General features: G+C 46.0%; 1 protein-coding gene across 1 annotated transcript in view; it reads right to left on the bottom strand.

Moving 5' to 3' along the window:
- DOCK11 (dedicator of cytokinesis 11) overlaps positions 1 to 19,762 on the bottom strand; it is an 86,420-nt gene that overhangs the window by 30,183 nt on the left and 36,475 nt on the right. The window contains exons 26-41 of the mRNA XM_070760033.1: positions 19,298 to 19,423; positions 18,938 to 19,009; positions 18,691 to 18,837; positions 16,813 to 16,896; positions 16,604 to 16,715; positions 12,781 to 12,959; positions 9,874 to 9,990; positions 8,686 to 8,761; positions 7,887 to 7,999; positions 6,545 to 6,656; positions 6,384 to 6,450; positions 5,426 to 5,473; positions 4,713 to 4,855; positions 4,300 to 4,415; positions 3,327 to 3,464; positions 1,288 to 1,470 (exon numbers count right to left, since the gene is read on the bottom strand). Coding sequence (XP_070616134.1) covers positions 1,288 to 1,470; positions 3,327 to 3,464; positions 4,300 to 4,415; positions 4,713 to 4,855; positions 5,426 to 5,473; positions 6,384 to 6,450; positions 6,545 to 6,656; positions 7,887 to 7,999; positions 8,686 to 8,761; positions 9,874 to 9,990; positions 12,781 to 12,959; positions 16,604 to 16,715; positions 16,813 to 16,896; positions 18,691 to 18,837; positions 18,938 to 19,009; positions 19,298 to 19,423 — 1,833 coding nt within the window. The remainder of the gene's footprint in view (positions 1 to 1,287; positions 1,471 to 3,326; positions 3,465 to 4,299; positions 4,416 to 4,712; positions 4,856 to 5,425; positions 5,474 to 6,383; positions 6,451 to 6,544; positions 6,657 to 7,886; positions 8,000 to 8,685; positions 8,762 to 9,873; positions 9,991 to 12,780; positions 12,960 to 16,603; positions 16,716 to 16,812; positions 16,897 to 18,690; positions 18,838 to 18,937; positions 19,010 to 19,297; positions 19,424 to 19,762) is intronic.

Below are 19,762 nucleotides of genomic sequence, written 5' to 3' on the forward strand. Positions count from 1 at the left end.
ATCGTGAGGGGTCAACAGGGGACAGTCCAAGGGTAAAGTTTTGGGGGTTAGGTGATGACACTACAGAGTCTGGTAGTGAGTTCCATGCATCAACTACTCAGTTACTAAAGTTGTATTTCCTGCAGTCGGGTTTAGAGCAGTTTACTTTAAGTTTGTATCTGTTGTGTGCTCGTGTGTTGCTGTGGTTGAAGCTGAAGTATTGAGTGGAAGGATGTTGTAGGAGATGATTTTATGGGCTATGCTTAAGGCGACGTAGTTCTAAGCTTTCTAAACCTAGAATTGTAAGTCCAGTTGTGTAGGGTATACTGTTGCGAGCGGAGGAGTAGAGGGCTCTTCTAGTAAAGTAGTATTTCTGGACGTTTTCTAGAGTGTTTATGTCCGAAATGCGGTGTGGGTTCCAGACAGATGAGTCTGCATTCAAGGATTGGTCTGGCAAAAGTTTTGTATGCTCTGGTTAGTAGCGTGAGATTACTGGAGCAGAAGCTACGTAGGATCAGGTTAACAACTCTCAACATCTCTTGAAATAGCCTGCCATCCATGCAAGCCAACATACATACATACAAGCCGACAGATCAGGTCGTCTTGTAAGAGAAGACGTTTCCCACTTTCCTTCTCTGCACCAAGCGACAAAGAAACATAGAAACATAGAAGTCTGACGGCAGAAAAAGACCTCCTGGTCCACCTAGTCTGCCCTCAATACCATTTCCTGTACTTTGTCTTAGGATGGATCTATGTTTATCCCAGGCATGTTTACATTCAGTTCCTGAAGAAAGAAAGAAAGAGAGAGAGAGAGGGAGGGAGGGAGGGAGGGAGGGAGGAAGGAAGGAAGGAAGGAAGGAAGGAAGGAAGGAAGGAAGCAAGGAAGGAAGGAAGGAAGGAAGAAACATAGAAGACTGACGGCAGAAAAAGACCTCCTGGTCCATCTAGTCTGCCCTTCTATTTCCTGTATTTTATCTTAAGATGGATCTATGTTTATCCCAGGCATGTTCAAATTCAGTGACTGTGGATTTACCAACCACGTCTGCTGGAAGTTTGTTCCAAGGATCTACTCCTCTTCCAAATGATATTTTCTCATGTTGCTTCTGATCTTTCCCCCAACTAACCTCAGATTGTGCCCCCCATGTTCTTGGGTTCACTTTCCTATTGAAAACACTTCCCTCCTGAAACTTATTTAACCCTTGAACATATTTAAAGGCAGGAATATTTCTAAGAGTGAGGAAGCAGATGGTGAACCGGCCAAGAGAGCTAGCGGAGGTCGCACAGTTTTGCAAACCCCCTTCCACTGACCTGCAGGTGAGTTCTTAAGAAGGTCTTCCGCTTGGTGAACTCAAAGTTGTTCCTCATGAGGAGGTAGAGGAGGGCAGAGGCCTCGCTCCGCGTGGAGCTGAGCTTGGACGTGCAACACTTCAGGACCTCATAGCAGAAGGCAGAGCACATGGTCACCCTTCCCTTGAAGAAGGCGGCTGGGAACTGGAGGAGTAAAAGGAGGAGAAGGAAGGGTCACCTTGGGAAGAGGAGGCCCTGGACCATCTTGGAAGGACCTCTTCTTCACGGCCTCATCTTTAGACTGGCATCTGCGAGACTGCCTTCTGCCACACGAATCCCAGCGGCTGGTTAGGTCCCACAGAGTTGGTCTTCTCCGGGTCCCGTCGACTAAACCAGTGACTTTCAACCTTTTTTGAGCTGCGGCACATTTTTTACATTTATGAAACCCTGGGGCACATTGAGCGGGGTGGGGGGGGGGGGCGCTAAAAAAAGTTTGGACAAAAAAATTCTCTCTCTCTTCCTCCCTTTCACATTATTTCTCCCTCCCTCTCTCTCCATCCCTCTTTCTTTCCCTCTCCATCCCTCTTTTTCTCTTCCTTCCTTCCTTCCTTCCTCTCCTTTTTGCTCTCTCTCTCCCTCCCTACCTCCCTCTATGTCTTTCTCTCTCTCTCCTTCCCTCCCTCTCTTTCTCTCTCTCTCTTGCTTTCTTTCTCTCTCTTTCTCTCTCTCTTGCTTTCTTTTTCTTGTTCTCTTTCTCTCTCTCTTGCTTTCTTTCTCTCTCTTGTTCTCTTTCTCTCTTGCTTTCTTTCTCTCTCTCTCTCTTGCTTTCTTTCTCTCTCTCTCTCTCTTGTTCTCTTTCTCTCTTGCTTTCTTTCTCTCTCTCTCTCTTGCTTTCTTTCTTTCTCTCTCTCTTGTTCTCTTTCTCTCTTGCTTTCTTTCTCTCTCTGAGCTTCGCGGCACACCTGACCATGTCTCGCGGCACACTAGTGTGCCCCGGCACACTGGTTGAAAAACACTGGACTAAACAATATCGTCTGGTGGGACACAGGGGAAGAGCCTTCTCTGTGGTGGCTCCCCCCAGAGATTAGGATTGCCCCCACCCTCCTGGCCTTTCCTAAGCTTCTTAAAACCCACCTCTGCCGTCAGGCATGTGGGAACTGAGACATCTCCCCTTGCCTATGTAGCTTTGTGTATGATATGACTGTGTGTATGTATTTTATATACTGGGGTCTTTTTCTTTTTAGACTTTTTAATGTAAAACTGTTATTTTAGATTTTAATTATTAGATTTGTTACCATGTATTGTTTTTATCACTGTTGTGAGCTGCCCCGAGTCTGTGGAGAGGGGCGGCATACAAATCTAATAAATAATAATAAATAAATAAATAATAATAATAATCAGTTACCCACTTCTTGCCCTCCTGCAAAATGAGGCCTAAAGACTCACTTGATGCTCCAACAATAGTCAGCCATCCTATGTCCACCCCATCTACCGTGATCCCCTGCCTCCATGACCTTCAAAATCTTGGTGGAACTGCCCCCCCTGCTCATCGCTGACTGCACCAAGATTTTCCAGGAAGTTAGCAAGATGGCTATGTCAAAAATGCAATTTGATGCTCAGGTTGCCTAATTAATTATACTATATGTATAAGGTGTAGAGAAAAAAACTTGACGCGGTAGAATAAAGCTAACTACAGTTTTCAAACCAGCAGGCATAATTAACTATAAAAAAGCTCAAAAATCAGAAATTGTGTTACAAATTGTTCCCCAGTGTTATGAAGCCGGGCCCAAAATTAATATTTTACTATCGCTGTTAGTAGAGTGGAACAAAGCATCTTCGTGGGGGGGGGGGGCTTGGAGACCCTGTCTCTTTTTTCCCCCTGTCCCCCGACATGCTTGGTAACAATCCGGGACACTTAAAAATAAATAGATAAAATTAAACCTGACCCTAAAGAGGAACTAGGTGCCTCTTAGTCCAGGGCTTAGAATTGGGGAAGTGATCTATTTCGATCCCAGCAGGGAGGGAAGCGAGAGAGGAGCGAGGTGAACGAATTGGCTCACCTTGTTGATGAAAGCTCTGAGAGAGGCAAAGACGTGCTTCAAAGCCGCCTCCGACTGCCCGTTCTTCAGAAATGCCAGATGGACATCAAACACCTTTTTCATCAGCGGATTATGTCCGTCATTGTTCGAAAGCTGGTTCTAGGGAATAGAACGAGATCTTAGAAACATAGAAACATAGAAGAAAGAAAGAAAGAAAGAAAGAAAGGGAGAAAGAGAGAAAGAAAGAAAGAAAGAAAGAAAGAAAGAAAGAAAGATAGAAGATTGACGGCAGAAAAAGACCTCCAGGTCCATCTAGTCTGCCCTTATATACTATTTCCTGTACTATTTTATCTTAGCATGGATCTATGCTTATCCCAGGCATGTTTAAATTCAGTTCCTGTGGATTTACCAACCACGTTTGCTGGGAGTTTGTTCCAAGCATCTACGACTCTTTCAGAAGAATGTTTTCCAAGCCCTAATTCTTTGCAGGGGTTTTTTTTTTCATTGCTCTACTTGCTCCAAATGTTTCTTTCCAGCCCTAACCAGGTGCTAACAATGTTCCCAGCTCTTAATGGCTTGCAAGCACTTTCACTGTTACTCTCTGCAAATATTGTTTTCCAAGCCCTAAGTCTTTGCAGGGGTTTTTCCATTGAGTGTTTCTTTCCAGGTGCTAACGATGTTCCCAGCTCTTATTGGCTTGCAAGCTCTTTCGTTGTTACTCTCTCCAAATAAGGGTTTTTTAAAGCCCTAACCAGGGGATAATATAATGTGCTGAAGCTGACCAGACTAAATGAATATCTGGTAGGCAGTTTCCCCCCCCCCTATTTTTGTCCCCCAAAACTAAGGTGCGTCTTATACTCCGAAAAATAAAGTAACTGTAAATGGGTTGTTAAATGAGGCAGTCGCTAAAAAGGGACTAAAATCTCAGGAAGAGGAGGGCTAATTCATATGAAGATCAGAGAGAGAGAGAGAGGGAGGAGAGGTTGAGACGGACCTTGAAGCACTGGGTGAAGAAAGAGATGGTATCCAGGACCGTCAAGGTCACTTCTGTGGTCAGGTTGCCTTCCAACAAGGCCTGATGGACAACGTCTGCCTCCGATGTGCCGGCACCTGAGATTAAAAAGCCAATCTACTGACTGACCTCTCTCACCCTCATCGTTCAGGGCCTGCAACCAAGGGTAGGGAAGGTTGGCTCTTCTATGACTTGTGAACTTCAATTCCCAGAATTCCTGAGCCAATCATGCTGGCTCAGGAATTCTGGGAGTTGAAGTCCACATGTCATAGAAGAGCCAATGTTCCCTATCCCCATCTCAGACCACCCCTACCCAACCCTGTCTGCAAGAGCGGAAGACAATCCACGGAGGTAGCCTCCAAGGGCCGCCCTCGCCTGGCCTTCCGTCCACCTACTGTGGTTCAGCGTGAAAGAGCTGTCCAGGCTGCTCAGGTGCTGAAGCCGGGCTTGCATGGTACTCGCTCGGCTGCGGAGGACGGGCATCGTTTGGGATTTCCGGTCAATGCTGGCGTGTTTGGACAGCCACCCATCCTGGACCCTGCAGGGGAGCGATTCAGAGCTCATTGCTCCATGCATCGCTCTAAATGCGCCCCAAACCACACCGCCCCATGCCTAAATGCAGAATCTTCCGTGGTCTGCAATTCGGTGGCTGGGCAGCCTCTCTGGTCTCCCTTCTTCTCGACAGTCTAGGACAAGTTGGCTCTTCTATGACTGGTGGACTTCAGCTCCCAGAATTCCCGAGCTAGCATGATTGGCTCAGGAATTCTAGGAGTTGAAGTCCACATGTCATAGAAGAGCCAACTTTGCCTACCCAGGGTCTAGGATGCTGAAGGAGAAACTCTGGATGGAGGGGGTTGGTATCCTAACAGAGAAGGCACCTCGCCTCTCCCCCCACCCCCGTTATTTACTTTTTGTAATTTCAATCCATTTTTATGTTTAGGACAGTTGAATGTTTTATCTTGAGGAACGGCATTCAAACTCGCTTGGACCATGAGATGGGCAGCAACGAAATTGGATAAATGAATAGCCCAACACTGCCAAGAGGGTCCAGCTGGTATATCCACCGAACAAACCCACCCACACCCACCTACCCCTTCCTCCACAGTACCTGGCAATGTTCCTTTTCCCCACATATCGGAAGTGGAAGAGACAGACTCTGCAGGGAGAGAGAGGAAGAAGTTCAGATCGTATGGGTTACTAAAACATAGTAACTTAGAAGTAACTTAGAACTAAGGAGAGATTTCCTGACAGCTGGAACAATGAATCAGTGGAACAACTTGCCTCCAGAGGTTGTGAATGCCCCAACACTGGAATTTTTGAAGCAGATGTTGGATGACCATCTGTCTGAAGTAGTGTAGGGTTTCCTGCCTAGGCAGGGGGTTAGACTAGAAGACCTCCAAGGTCCCTTCCAACTCTATTGTTATTATAATAATTGTTATTATTATTAAATCATCTAGATCAGTGTTTCTCAAAGTGTGCAACTTGAAGATGGGTGGATGATTCAATTCCCAGAATTCACATTTGACTGGCTGGGGAGTTCTGGGAATTGAAGTTCAACCATCTTGCCAAAGTTGATCGGATATTATCACTTCCTTGAGCTGCTGTCATCCCACAAACTGGTGAGGTGGCGCAGCAGGTAGAGTGCAGTACTGCAGGCCACTAAAGCTGCAGGTCAGCAGTTCAAATCTCACCGCTGGCTCAAAGGTGACTCAGCCTTCCATCCTTCCAAGGTGGGTCAAATGAGAACCCGGATTGTGTGGGGCAATAGGTTGGTTCTGTTAAAAAGTGCTATTGCTAACATGTTGTAAGTCGGCCTGAGTCTAAGGAGAAGGGCGGCATTAAAAAAACCCCGAATTTAAAAAAAATGAATGTTTAGTAGACATCTGTGCCCCACTAACTGTGGCCACCTAGAATTCTTCCTCCTAAAAGTCCCAGCAGGTGATGATAATAATAATAATAATAATAATAATAATAATAATAATAATAATAATAATATATTAGATTTGTATGCCGCCCGTCTCCTTCTTCCTCTCTCCAACCTCTTAAAAAAGCAGAAGTAAACTTACTCTAGCAGAACCAAGACATTCATCAGCTCCTGGGGAGATATTTTGTTCCAGTAGGACAACAAGGTGTCTGCAATTGAAAGATTGAAACTATTGAAGACGTCTCCCATTGTCCCTGGAGCCCCCCCCCCCCAGCTCAGGAAACGGGAACGGAGCCGGCTGACCTTCAGACAGCATCTTGACGACGTAAAGGTAGCAGACGAGAAGGCTGCGGATCTCGTACTGGTCCAGCCGCCCAAAGTGGGAGAGGCTGCTGCGCGTGGAACTTTTCTTCATCTGCATTGACCGAGAAGGACCCCCCCCAAAAAAGGAGTTCAGAAGGGTAAGGAAGGGAGGGGATCCAGGAAAATAAGCTAATACCCTTATTAAGGTATTTTTACCCTCATTTCCCTTTCACTATTTAAATAAAGGTATCTAATACAGTGCTGCCTCTACTTGCAAACTTGATTCATTCCATGACCAGGTTCTTAAGTAGAAAGGTTTGTAAGAAGGAGCCATTTTCCCCATAAGAGTCAATGTAAAAGCAAATAAGGCGTGCGATTGGGGAAACCACGGGGAGGGTGGAGGCCCTGTTTCCTCCCAGGAGATTCCTAGAGAGGCCCCACGGAGGCTTATCCCCACCTTTTCGGCCCTGTTTCCTCCCAGGAGATTCCTATAGAGGCCCCACGGAGGCTTCTCCCCACCTTTTCCGGCCCTGTTTCCTCCCAGGACATTCCTAGAGAGGCCCCGCGGAGGCTTCTCCCTGCATCTCTCGGGGTGGCAATGGGGCGGCTGAGTGAGTTGGTGCATTGCCGCTCCGAGTGATGCCTCCCGCGGCGCAGAAGAGCACAGCTGCGCGGCTGGAGCTCGAGGAGGGCACCAATGTTCACTCGCTTGGCATTGCCTTGCTCCCATGCATGCAGAAGTCTTTGGAGTGGGGCGGCATACAAATCTAATTAATAATAATAATAATAATAATAATAATAATAATAATAATAACAACAACAATAACAATAACAATAATGTGCAGAAGCAAGGAAATGCCAAAAATTGCCAAAATGCTATGCGCATGCCTTAGCCTCTGTGGATGTGCAGGAAGCTGAAGGGTGTGCACATGCGTGCCCACACACCACCAATGGAATGTTCTAGTAGGGCTGCGAATGGCTACAGTTCACTGTGTGCGCTCACGTCCCCTCCTGCGCATGCACAGATGGAAAGACACACTGGGCCATGTGCGCATGCGCACCAGAGACCAAAGCTGTATGCACAGCTCATTTTTTATGACCAGTGCAGCATCCTTATTTGTACTGGTAGTAACCCGATAGTGTGGGTGCTTAACCATTGGCCATGTGTGGCATCGTGTGGTCGTGTGGCCAGGTTTTATGATATGTTGGAGGAAAAACCGAGATTTGCTTCTGGTTTTCAGCAAAACACGCCCCACTGTGAGGTTACAGGGACTCTCGGGAGCTTATAGAGCCACACTCTCTGTTCCCCAAACTCTCTGGAAATCCGAAACAGCGACTTTACATTTTCACTGGAGGAAGGCTGATCCGGGGAGCCGGCCGTTCCTTCCGAAGCAAGGGAGCCACGCGAGTCTTCCCTCTTCAAGAAAAGTCCGTTCTGGAAGCCGGAGCCATAAACTGCAAGACAAGAGCCCCCCAATTGTCCTTGGGGATCTTGAGCAGAAAGAGAAGGCAAGAGCCTCCCTTTCCCTGGACCCCCAACAAATGGGACCCAAGGGAACCCTGCCTGCCTCAACCCACATAGAAGCGGCACATGGACATCCATTTCAATAACCACCTATGATACACTTGCCATCCATGAATCTGTCTCATCCTGCCTTGAAACCCTCCAGGCTGACAGCTGTCACGACCTCTTCTGGAAGGGAATCCCATAAACCAAGGACCCTCTGGGTGAAGAAATATTTCCCTTTATTTGTCCTCACTTTCTCACCTATGAGCTTTAGGGAGGGCCCCCTCGTCCTAGTATTGTGTGATAGAGAAAACATTTTTTCTCTATCCACCTTTTCTATCCCATGCGTGATTTTATACCCTTTGATCAAGTCCCCCCTTCAACGCCGTCTTTCAAGGCTGAAGAGACCAAGGTGTTGCAACCTGGTTTCGTAAGGGAGGGGCTCCATTTCCTTGATCATACTTGTTGCCCTTTTTTGCACCTTTCCCAGTTCCATTATTATCCTTCTTGAGGTGCGGTGACCAGAACTAGACTAGAAGACCTCCAAGGTCCCTTCCAATCCTGTCCTTCACCCCGTAACCCACGGGCCAAGGTTTAGGGAGTGGAGGAAGGGTTTAAACCCAGCATTCCTTACACGAGTCTTTATCCACAATGAGGCTTGACCGGTTGGAAGGGGAAGTGAAGTTGCACAGGAACTCATCCCGGGAGGCCTACAGGGAAGGCGGAGAAAAGACTTCAGGGGACGCAGCAAAGCCACAGCAGGAGGATAAATTAGAAAGCAAGAGAAGCTGAAAATCTTGCTGCACTTGGCCTTTGGGGAGCCGGGGAGGGGAGTTAAAATCCACCCAGTTTCAAATTCCTTAGCTTCAGAAACATTGGACCGGGCCCAAGAGTCTCCAAACTTGGCAACTTTTAAGACTGGTGGACTTCAACTCCAGGGATCCCCCAGCCAAGCAATACAGGTTGCTCAGTTTTTAGGCGAGAACAATGAATTAATAACCAAACAAAAGCTTTTGTGAAAAGGAATAAACCTTGATTGGCTACATTATCTATAAATCAAACCAAAATAATAAAGAAGATAAAAACAAATTTGGCTTTCAAAAAAAAGCAACACTCTTGATCAGATTATATAGAAACATAGAAGCAATAGAAGATTGACGGCAGAAAAAGACCTCCTGGCCCATCTACTCTGCCCTTCTACTCTTTCCTGTATTTTATCTTAGGATGGATCTATGTTTATCCCAGGCAGGTTTCAATTCAGTTACTGTGGATTTACCAACCACGTCTGCTGGAAATTTGTTCCAAGCCTCTACTACTCTTTCAGTCAAATAATATTTTCTCACGTTGCTTCTGAACTTTACCCCAACTCACCTCAGATGGTGTCCCCTTGTTCTTGTGTTCACTTTCCTATTAAAAACACTTCCCTCCTGAACCTTATTTAACCCTTTCATATATTTAAGTGTTTCGATCATGTCCCCCCTTTTCCTTCTGTCCTCCAGGCTATACAGGTTGAGTTCATGAAGTCTTTCCTGATACGTTTTATGCTTAAGACCTTCCACCATTCTTGTAGCCCGTCTTTGGACCCGTTCAATTTGATCCGTATCTTTTTGTAGGTGAGGTCTCCAGAACTGGACACAGTATTATTCCAAATGGGGTCTCACCAGCGCTCTATACAGCGGGATCACAATCTCCCTTTTCCTGCTTGTTATACCTCTAGCTATGCAGCCAAGCATTCTACTTGAGAGAGAGAGAGAGAATTGAGCTGGGGAGTCTGCCCCCCCCCATCTGGAATGATCCAAGTCCCTGCTCCAAAATTACTCACAGAGGTGGACATTGAGGTGCACAAATACAAGTTGTCTGGCCCGGCCAACCGCTGGACGTTTTCCAAAAGAATTCCGGCAAGAGGTAAATAGAGCTGGGCTATTTTGGCTTGCTGGTTCTGCAAGAGAGGAGGAGGGGAGGGGGGATTGGAGTGAAACTGCCCCCAGGTAGGAGATGAGCGGACGAAAAGAAAGCTTTGAATCACCAAAACCAAAGCGGGAATGTATCCGGTACCACTTTTAGCCAGAAATTTCAGGAATTGCTTGGGTTGTTTGGGTCTCGGTTCAAAACCAGGAGGAGAGGCTGTTTCCTTCTAATATTTTTAGAAATTAGTGCTGCATTCAAGGAAGTCCTTCCGGAGGACCAAGTTAACTTGCAAAGACCAAAACAGAGTGGCCTAAATCTTCACAACAGCCCTAATGTGTAGGTCAGGAGAGGTGGGAGGGGAGGGAGGAGAGATAGAGAGAGAGGGAAGGAAAGGAAAGGAGGGAGGGGGAGATAGAGATAGATCGATAGAGAGAGAGAGAGGAGAGGGAGAGAGGGAGAGGAAAGGGAGAGAGAGAGGGAAGGAGGGAGGGAGGAGGATAGATAGATAGATAGATAGATAGATAGGTAGGTAGGTAGATGATAGATAGATAGATAGATAGATAGATAGATAGATAGATAGATGATAGATAGATAGGGAGAGGGAAGGAGTGAGTGAGAGATAGGGATAGATAGATAGATAGATAGATAGATAGATAAGGAGAGGGAAGGAGTGAGTGAGAGATAGGGATAGATAGATAGATAGATAGATAGATAGATAGATAGATAGATAGATGATAGATAGATAGGGAGAGGGAAGGAGTGAGTGAGAGATAGGGATAGATAGATAGATAGATAGATAGAGATAGATAGATAGATAAGGAGAGGGAAGGAGTGAGTGAGAGATAGGGATAGATAGATAGATAGAGATAGATAGATAGATAGATAGATAGATAGATAGATAGATAGATAGATAGATAGCGGGAAGGAGTGAGTGAGAGATAGGGATAGATAGATAGATAGATAGATAGATAGATAGATAGATAGATAGATAGATAGATATAGATAGGGAGAGGGAAGGAGTGAGTGAGAGATATATAGACAGACAAACAGATAGAGGGAATGAGAGATAGAGATAGATTGATGGATGGATGGAGGGAGGGAGGGAGGGAGGGAGGGAGACCTCCCCAGATGCCACTTTGCAGCTGAGGACAAAGCTCCAGAGGAACCCCCTCCATTATTTAAATGAAGCCTCAAACCTTCTCCGTTTTGGCACAACCCATAACAGCCCACCTTAAAAGAGAGCAGAATGGGCCCCAGTTTTTCAAACCTTCGGTCCCGCTTGGCCCTCCCCCAACTCTCGGCCGAGGGAATTTCACCAGGATCCCTCCAAGGCCTTGGTATGTGCGGGACCAGGGAGGCGGGAAAAGGGAAGGAGAGAAGTTCCCAGAAGTTCAGCTCCACAACGGAAGATGAGTTGGGTACGTGCAGAACTGCCCGATACCACCAGAGCCCCAAGGGAGCCGGCCTGGCCTGCAGCCGCTCTGTTTTGGCCGGCTCCCAACTCTGGTTGTCATGAAAAGGGATCCAAAAATACATGAAAGAATCAAATGGACATTCCAGCTGACCAGGAGGAAGTCCAGACGTTGACTAAGCAACTGTCGAGCAGAGCATGAAACCCCTTGGCTATTTCGTCCGCTTCTTCAGCCACGTTCAGCCACTCCGTGGCATTAGCCATTCCTGATTGGGCAAAGTTCAACCAATGTACATCCTATGACAGTGATGGCAAACCTATGGCACGGGGGCCACAGGTGGCACACAGCCATATCTGCTGGCACGTGAGCCGTTGCCCTGGCATGTGTGTGCCGGCCAGCTGATTTTTGCTGGCACGCGAGCCATTGTCCAATGTGCATGTGTGTGCCGGCCAGCTGATTTTTGGCTCAACACAGGCTCTGGGAGGGCGTTTTTTGGCTTCCAGGGAGCCTCCAGGGGGATGGGAAGGGCGTTTTAACCCTCCCTCAGCTCCAGGGAAGCCTTTGGAGCCTGGAGAGGGGGAAACACGAGCCTACTGGGCCCACCATAATAATAATAATGATAATAATAATAATAATAATAATAATAATAATAATAAGAAGAACAACAACAACAACAACATATTAGATTTGTATGTGCCTCCTCTCCGAAGACTCAGGGCAGCTCACAACAACAATAACAATACAGTACAAATCTAATGATTAAAACTATAGTTAAAACCCACTATCATTAAAAGACGATCGATACTACACATAACCCTACTCAAGTCTTACTAGTCAGAATTCCCCCATTCCTGGGTCTTCAAAGTCTTGCAGAAGGCAAGGAGGGTGGGGGCAGTTCGAATCTCCGGGGGGGTGTTGATTCCAGAGGGCCGGGGGCCACCACAGAGAAGGCTCTTCCCCTAGGTCCCGCCAGACGACATTGTTTAGTCGACGGGACCTGGAGAAGGCCAACTCTGTGGGATTTGTGCGGCGGAAGGAGGTCCCGTAGATATTCTGGTCCGATGCCATGTAGGGCCTCCGGGGGTGGGGAAAGCTGTTTCCCCCTCTCCAGGCCTTGAATTATGGGTGTGGGCACTCTTTTGGCCCCCAAGGGAAAAAAAAGGTTCGCCATCACTGTCCTATGACTTCTAACCCGCTGGACAATTGGCTGAGGTTCATGTTACATAACCATCCTGTCATTCTGAACCAAACCAGGCTAATTGGGTTCTGCTGAGCTAAACCATCAGGCTGTTTGTTCAGTTTTGGCTCCGTGTGTGATGGGAACTTTCCAACACACAAATCCAAACCAGTCGCCCTTGAGTGCAACCTAGAATCCAAGCCAGCCTTGGCTCAAGTCCCCCCCCCCCTACCTTGTGCTGGTATCTGTTATCGAAGGCGTGCTTGATGAGGAGGCTTTTCAAGATGCTGATGGCCAAGTATCGGACGTCAGCGTTGTCCTTCAGGGCCACCGACGTCTCTCGTAGGAGCACCCCCACCAAGAAATGGTGGCGGCAATACTCATCGCTTAGACTGTACTCCAGGTTGACATCTGTCAGGGGGGAAGGTTGGCAAGCAATATTCTGATAGTATCACAGGGACATTTTAATCATTTATTTTATTTGTCTGCTTTGTCAAGTACATATTATTATTATTATTATTATTATTAATAATAATAATAATAATAATAATAATAATAATAATCTATTAGATTTGTATGCTGCCCCTCTCCGAAGACAACAATAACAATACAATATAATACAAATCAAATCTAAAATTAAAAAGAACAAGTTAAAACCCATTACTACTAAAAGCAATCAAGGCTACACAACCACACCACACTCAAATGCTACAAGTCAGAAGGGGTGGTGGTATTGGTGGTATACAAAGGTATAATAATATTTATATACAGGATACTAGTAAAAAGAAAAAAGAAACATTAGGACAGGGGACGGAAGGCACCCTGGTGCACTTATGCACACCCCTTACTGACCTCTTAGGAATCGGGAGAGGTCAACAGTGGACAGTCTAAAGGGTAAAGTTTGAGATTAGGTGGTGATACTACAGAGTCTGGTAGAGAGTTCCATGCATCAACTACTCAGTTACTAGTCATATTTCCTGCAGTCGAGTTTGGAGTGGTTTACTTTAAGTTTGTATCTGTTGTGTGCTCCTGTGTTGCTGTGGTTGAAGCTGAAATAGTCGTTGACAGGAAGGACGTTGTAGCAGATGATTTTATGGGCAATGCTTACGCCGTGTTTAAGGCGACGTAGTTCTAAGCTTTCTAGACCTAGGATTGTGAGTCTAGTTGCGTAGGGAATTGGGTTGCGAGGGGAGGAGTGGAGGGCTCTTCTCGTAAAGTATCTCTGGATGTTTTCTAGAGTGTTTATGTCCGAAATGTGGTGCAGGTTCCTGACAGATGAGCTGTAGTCGAGGATTGGTCTGGCAAAAGTTTTGTATGCTCCGGTTAGTAGTGTGAGATTACTGGAGTAGAAACTACGCAAGATTAGGTTAACAACACTTGAAGCCTTTTTGGCGATGTTGTTGCAATGGGCTTTGACACTTAGGTCATTTGATAGGAGTCTCCCAAGGTCTTTTGTGGAGGGAGGGTTGTCTCTAAGGTCTTGTTTATTCAGCTTGTGAATAGTTTTATTATCAGCTTTATTTTCTGAATTCTTCACCAAAGACGATGCAAAAGAACTGGCCAACGCCATTGGCTGATTTGTTTGGTCTTGCTAAATTGGAGATGGGGGTTTTGGGGGGGGGATGCAAAGGGAACTGAGAAAGAACAAAGGCTTGGAGGAGGGGGCAGGAAGTTGGCAGGAATCTATAGATACCAGTATAAAACAGAAACCCTGGAGCTGCAGCCCTGGACTATTTATACTAACTGTTCAAGACAATCAAATATAATTTACTGCCCAGGGAAAGCCAAAGTGCAGCCATTATAAACAGACCGAGGTCTTGCAGGCTCAATGTGGGAACTGTTAGAAACTCCGCAGATGTTTTGCTCAGCTGTTCCAACTTGTCTATTTGCCTTCTTGGGATGAAACATCTGTTAACTTCTGCTGGTCCCAGAAGCAGTTTCAGATCAAAGTCCCGAGTGCTGAATAGATTTAATAACTAACAGTTTGGGATGTTTTACAAGAAACGACTGGATGGACATTTCCTGAGGCCAAATCCTGGCCTATTTTAAGAGCCTTGGATTTGACTCAAAGCATCTTCCAGCGTTGATTCAGAATAAGAATAACTTTATTGTCACTTTGAAGGTACCCTAATTGGCATATACAGTCATCCCTTGTACTTCGTGGTTCATCTCTTGCGGATTCGCTACTTCACGGGTTTTCAAAAGGGGCTTAAATCCATTAAAAAATTTAAATCCATTAAAAATTCATAAAATTCTTCTACAGTCCTCCTGTGCTCTTCTAAAGAAACTGGTAGGATATCACATGCAGTTCCAGCTGAGAAACATTATAGAATGACTGTTTAATGCAAAGGGTTGGTTTTAAAAGTCCAAACACTCGTTAAATACATAAAAAAATATCTTTCCCCTACTTCACGGAAATTCGTTTTTCATGGGTGGTCTTGGAACGCATCCCCCGGAAAAATGAGGGATCACTGTACATTAAAAATGAAATTGCATTGCATGCAGCTCTTAAAGGGTCACCACCTCCAATTTTACACTACACAAACATGACAAGATAAACAAACAAACATCTACCAAATTTCTACCTTCCATCTAGCAAGCATCAAATTGATGGACCACCATTTGTCTAGGTCAGGGTTTCCCAACCTTGGCAACTTGAAGATATCTGGACTTCAACTCCCAGAATTCCCCAGCCATAAATTCTGTTATTGATATGTTTTTTTAAACAACCTTTTTTTTGTATAGAAATTTAAGGAAATTGGTTATAACCTTCTAGAAATGGCAGAGCTCTCAGACTTTCAAAGAGGCCAAATTGTTGGTGCTCGAATGGCAGGCGCTAGTGTCAAAGAAAGTGCCCGAATGCTTGGCGTTTCAAGAGGTCATGTCTCAAAAGTCATGACTGCTTTTGAAAGAGAAGGGAAAACGTCCTCAGCCAAGCACAGGTCTGGTCGAAAGTCGAAGTGGTCTGAGAGAGACCGTCGGACTCTGGAGCAAATTATTAGAGCGGATCACAAGACCACAGCTCCTAAAATCACTGCAGAGCTCAATAGACACGTACAGGACCCAGTTTCCACAAAAACCGTTTGAAGGGAGCTTCACCAATCTGGATTCCACAGAAGAGCTGTTTCCATGTTTTTGTCCACCCCCTGTATTATTGTTTAGCAATCTTGTTATTCCTTTTTTCAATACTAGATGTAAGTGTGAAATTAACACTGTCAAGATTTTTTACAAATAATATAGAAAATAATAGTTAGAAACCTGTAGTAGCAACGCCAACAAGTAGGTTGGCAAACTTATAAATCGTTGAGTGTTTAAGTTAGTTTTACATTCGCATAGGTTATGTTTTGTTTTTAGTTTCTGCTGATGTCCTTACTGTGAATTCTTTTTGTTGTTTTGCATTTGTTTTTTTTAAATGTTAATAATTAATAAAGATATTTTTTAAAAAAATAAAGGTAATAACCAACATCTTAAAAAAAGAGAGAAAGAGAGAAGCCCTGTAAGGCCCCTTCTAACTCCGTTAGTCTGTAACAGCTGATGTGCGAGAGAAGGAAACAGAGAAGATGAATACAGTGGCTGGATTAAATCAGGAGAGCAGACATAACGGCAACTGATGGGCTCCAGAGGAGGCGCATGAGTAAACCTCTCGCTCACTGCTCTCATTCTATCTTCACAGCCAAAACTTTGTGCTTCGGCCCGTGGCAGTGACCGTGCTCCACTGTGTGGGTGTGAGACTGTACACAAACACAACCTGAACTATTTAAGGACTATTTTATCTCCTTGCTTTGTTTCAAGGAGGGACCAAGGGAAAAGATGAAAGAAGAGCTCGAATGGGTGGCTAGTGTGCAGGTTTCTGCTTTCAGTGAAGCCAAACTCCCAATTATATAAAAAATTGTCTGCTATTACTTAATCCTGCAAATTCTATTTGCGGGCTTGGTTGAATTTCTTGGGAAGTTTTAAAAGGGTGATGGATTCCCTGTCCCAAGCCTTGGCTCCAGAAACAGAGAAAGAATCGATGGTTAGGAACAGCTGATGAATGACGGAGTCACTGCACAGACCTTGTGTTCGCTGATACTTCGGCTTGGCAAAATTCATCGGCAAATTCAGCGGAATGTAGTGCTCGTGGTTGCAGACGGTTTGCAGGAATTCAAACTTGTATTCCACCAAGAGCTGGATGTGGAGAAGGAGAAATAAAATGGGATTTAGAACCGAACCGTGTCTGTTTTTACACCCACCCACAATGGCTCCAGGAACCTTCATGTTTTACCTTCGGGTCTTTGGGACTGAACCCAGAAATGTAGTCGTTGATGAGGTTGAAGATGAACCCTCGGTCCATGAAGGTCAAACATCTCTGCGGAAGAGGATAAAAGGTGAAACCCCTGCATTGCATTCAGTGTGTCTTTTCTGGTGTGTATAAACCAGGGTGTCCAGGGGGGAAAAGCATTTCGAAATTCCCTGATATTTCCCTGTAACTCGCGGTCTAGTTAAGGCACAGTCATAGATGATGTCATACCAAACGGCTGAGCCGTGGAGAAATATCGGTAGCTGAGGAAGCAAGTTCGTGCCACAGTTATGCTCATTTTTGCTTGACTCGGCCAGGCAGCACGATCCGTTTTTTAAAAAAAATGATTTTTCCCTGACTTTTAAAAATCTTAATACAGTTTGGTTTCCCTCCGATATTTCCCAAACCGCCAATTTCCCTGATAATTTCCTAATTTCCCTGCCTTCCAGGTTTGCAGGACACCCTGATAATTGCTATTTATGGGGGTAACCCTTAGGTATTTGGAGGCTCCCATCAACAGTTTCAATCCTAGAAGTGGTTCTCAATGCCAGAAGGCGAAGTTGTTCCAACAGGGTGAAATGCTTGGCCTTCTTTGCTTCCCCCCCCATAAATTAAAATAATAATAATAATAATAATAATAATAATAATAATAATAATTTATTAGATTTGCATGCCACCCCTCTGAGGATTCGGGGCGGCTCACAACAGCAAAAAATACAATACAGTACAAATCTAATACAGTGATCCCTCGATTTTCGCGATCTCGTTCTTCGCGAAACGCTATATCGCGATTTTTCCCACCCGATGATGTCACTCTCTTCCTTCCTTTCTCATCTTTCTTTCTCTCTCTCTTTCTCTATCTTGCTTCTTCCTCTCTCACACTCTCTTCCTCCCTCTCTCATCTCTTTCTTTCCTTCTCTCTCTTTCTCTATCTCTCCCCCTCTTGCTGGCGGGCGGCGGGCGGTGGGCGGGCGGGGGCATCAGCGTTCGGCCGCCCAGCAGCTGATCTGCTCGGTAGCGCAGCCGCAGCGAGGAGCCGAATCGGGGTTTCCCCTTTGCGTGGGCGGCGGGGAAACCCCGATCTTCGTCTGCTCGCTGCTGCTGCGCTACCGAGCAGATCAGGTGCTGGGCGGCTGAAGGAACCTTCCCTGGGTCTTCCCCACCGCCCACGCAAACTCCACCATCTGCACATGCGCGGCCATGAAAAAAAGGGCGCGCATGCGCAGATGGTGTTTTTACTTCCGCAACCCTACATCGCGAAAAATCGATTATCGCGAGGAGTCTTGGAACGGAACCCTCGCGATAATCGAGGGATCACTGTATTGAAACGAAATTAAAACCCATATTACTAAAATGCTATCCATGCTACACAATCACACCACACTGAGATGCTACTAGTCAGAAGAGGGGGGGATTACTCCCCCCCATGCCTGGTGGCATAAATGGGTCTTCAACATCTTGTGGAAGGTGAGGAGGTGGGGGGCACCACAGAGAAGGCTCTTCCCCTGGGTCCTGCCAGCCGACATTGTTTAGTCAATGGGACCCGGAGAAGGCCAACTCTGTGGGACCTGATTGGCCGCTGGGATTCGTGCGACAGAAGGCGGTCTCGGAGACATTCTGCTCCAATGCCATGTAGGGCTTTATAGGTCATAACCAATACTTTGAATTGTGACCGGAAACTGATTGGCAGCCAATGCAAGCCGTGGGGTGTTGATGAGACATGGGCATATCTGGGGAAGCCCACAATAGCTCTCGCGGCCACATTCTGCACCATCTGAAGTTTCTGAACACTCTTGAAATGTAGCCCCACGTAGCCCCAAATTGGGGAAGGGAGGAGAGAAAGAGGCAAGTGTCTACACCAACCTTCAAGAAGTTGGCCAAGGAGAAGTTGACATTTCTCGACTCTTCCGGGATTTCGCTGTAGCGAATGTTGACGTGTGGAATTATGGAGAGCAGCAAAGAGTGCAGCGCATGGCCGTAGGACTCGGGGAACCTCTGCGGCCTGGGGAGCTGAAAGGATGAGGCGTGAAGTCCGGCTCAAACTCCTTGCGTTCCCACAAGACCCCGTGTGGCTTGTTGGGAAAAGCTCCCCAGGTTCTTCCGCCCTTACCTTAATCTTGTTCTCGTCCAGAAGATAGAGAGCCATGGACTTCACCAGAATTTCAAAGAAAAACCATGAATACTGGAAGAAAGGAGGAGAGGAGAGGGACGTCTGTGACATCAACACAATCGAGAGAGTCCAGAAATATTTCACAAGAAGAGTCCTCCACTCCTCTTCCCACAACAAAATACCTGACTCCCCCAGGCTTGAAATTCTTTGATTAGAGAACTTACAACTCCGTCATCTCCATTACGACTTAACTATAGTTCATAAAATCATATACCCAATAAGCAGCGTGTAGCCTTTGCGTCGGTGGGCTTCAAACTCTGCAAGGAGAGGGGGGGCTTCCCATGCTGGGGGGGGTCTCACCTTCAGCATCTTATTGATGGCCAAGAAATCGGCCGACTGCTTGAGAATGGTGGAGATGGCTCCCGCCAGGATTTCATGCGTCATCTTAGCCTGGGGCCCACTGGGCTTCTCAGGCTGAAAGCAGAACTGGGGGGAGAGAGGAAACATTTGGTGCTATTGATGGTGGACCCTCTGGACCCAGATCCTATGACGGCGAATCACCAACAGAGCTCCAAATAATTAGGCAATAATTGGGTGACACTGACATCTGTGAAAAAAATGTCTGTCTGTCTGTCTGTCTGTCTGTCTGTCTGTCTGTCTGTCTGTCTGTCTGTCTATCTATCTATCTATCTATCTATCTATCTATCTATCTTCAGTATCTATCCATCTATCATCCATCTATCATCCATCCATCCATCTAGGCTTCTATACCCCCCAGTCCCGAAGGACTCACCTAATGTGCCGCTCAGACACTATACTTTTCCG

The sequence above is a fragment of the Erythrolamprus reginae genome, chromosome 8 (genome assembly GCF_031021105.1).
Source record: "Erythrolamprus reginae isolate rEryReg1 chromosome 8, rEryReg1.hap1, whole genome shotgun sequence".
Lineage (NCBI taxonomy): Eukaryota > Metazoa > Chordata > Lepidosauria > Squamata > Dipsadidae > Erythrolamprus > Erythrolamprus reginae.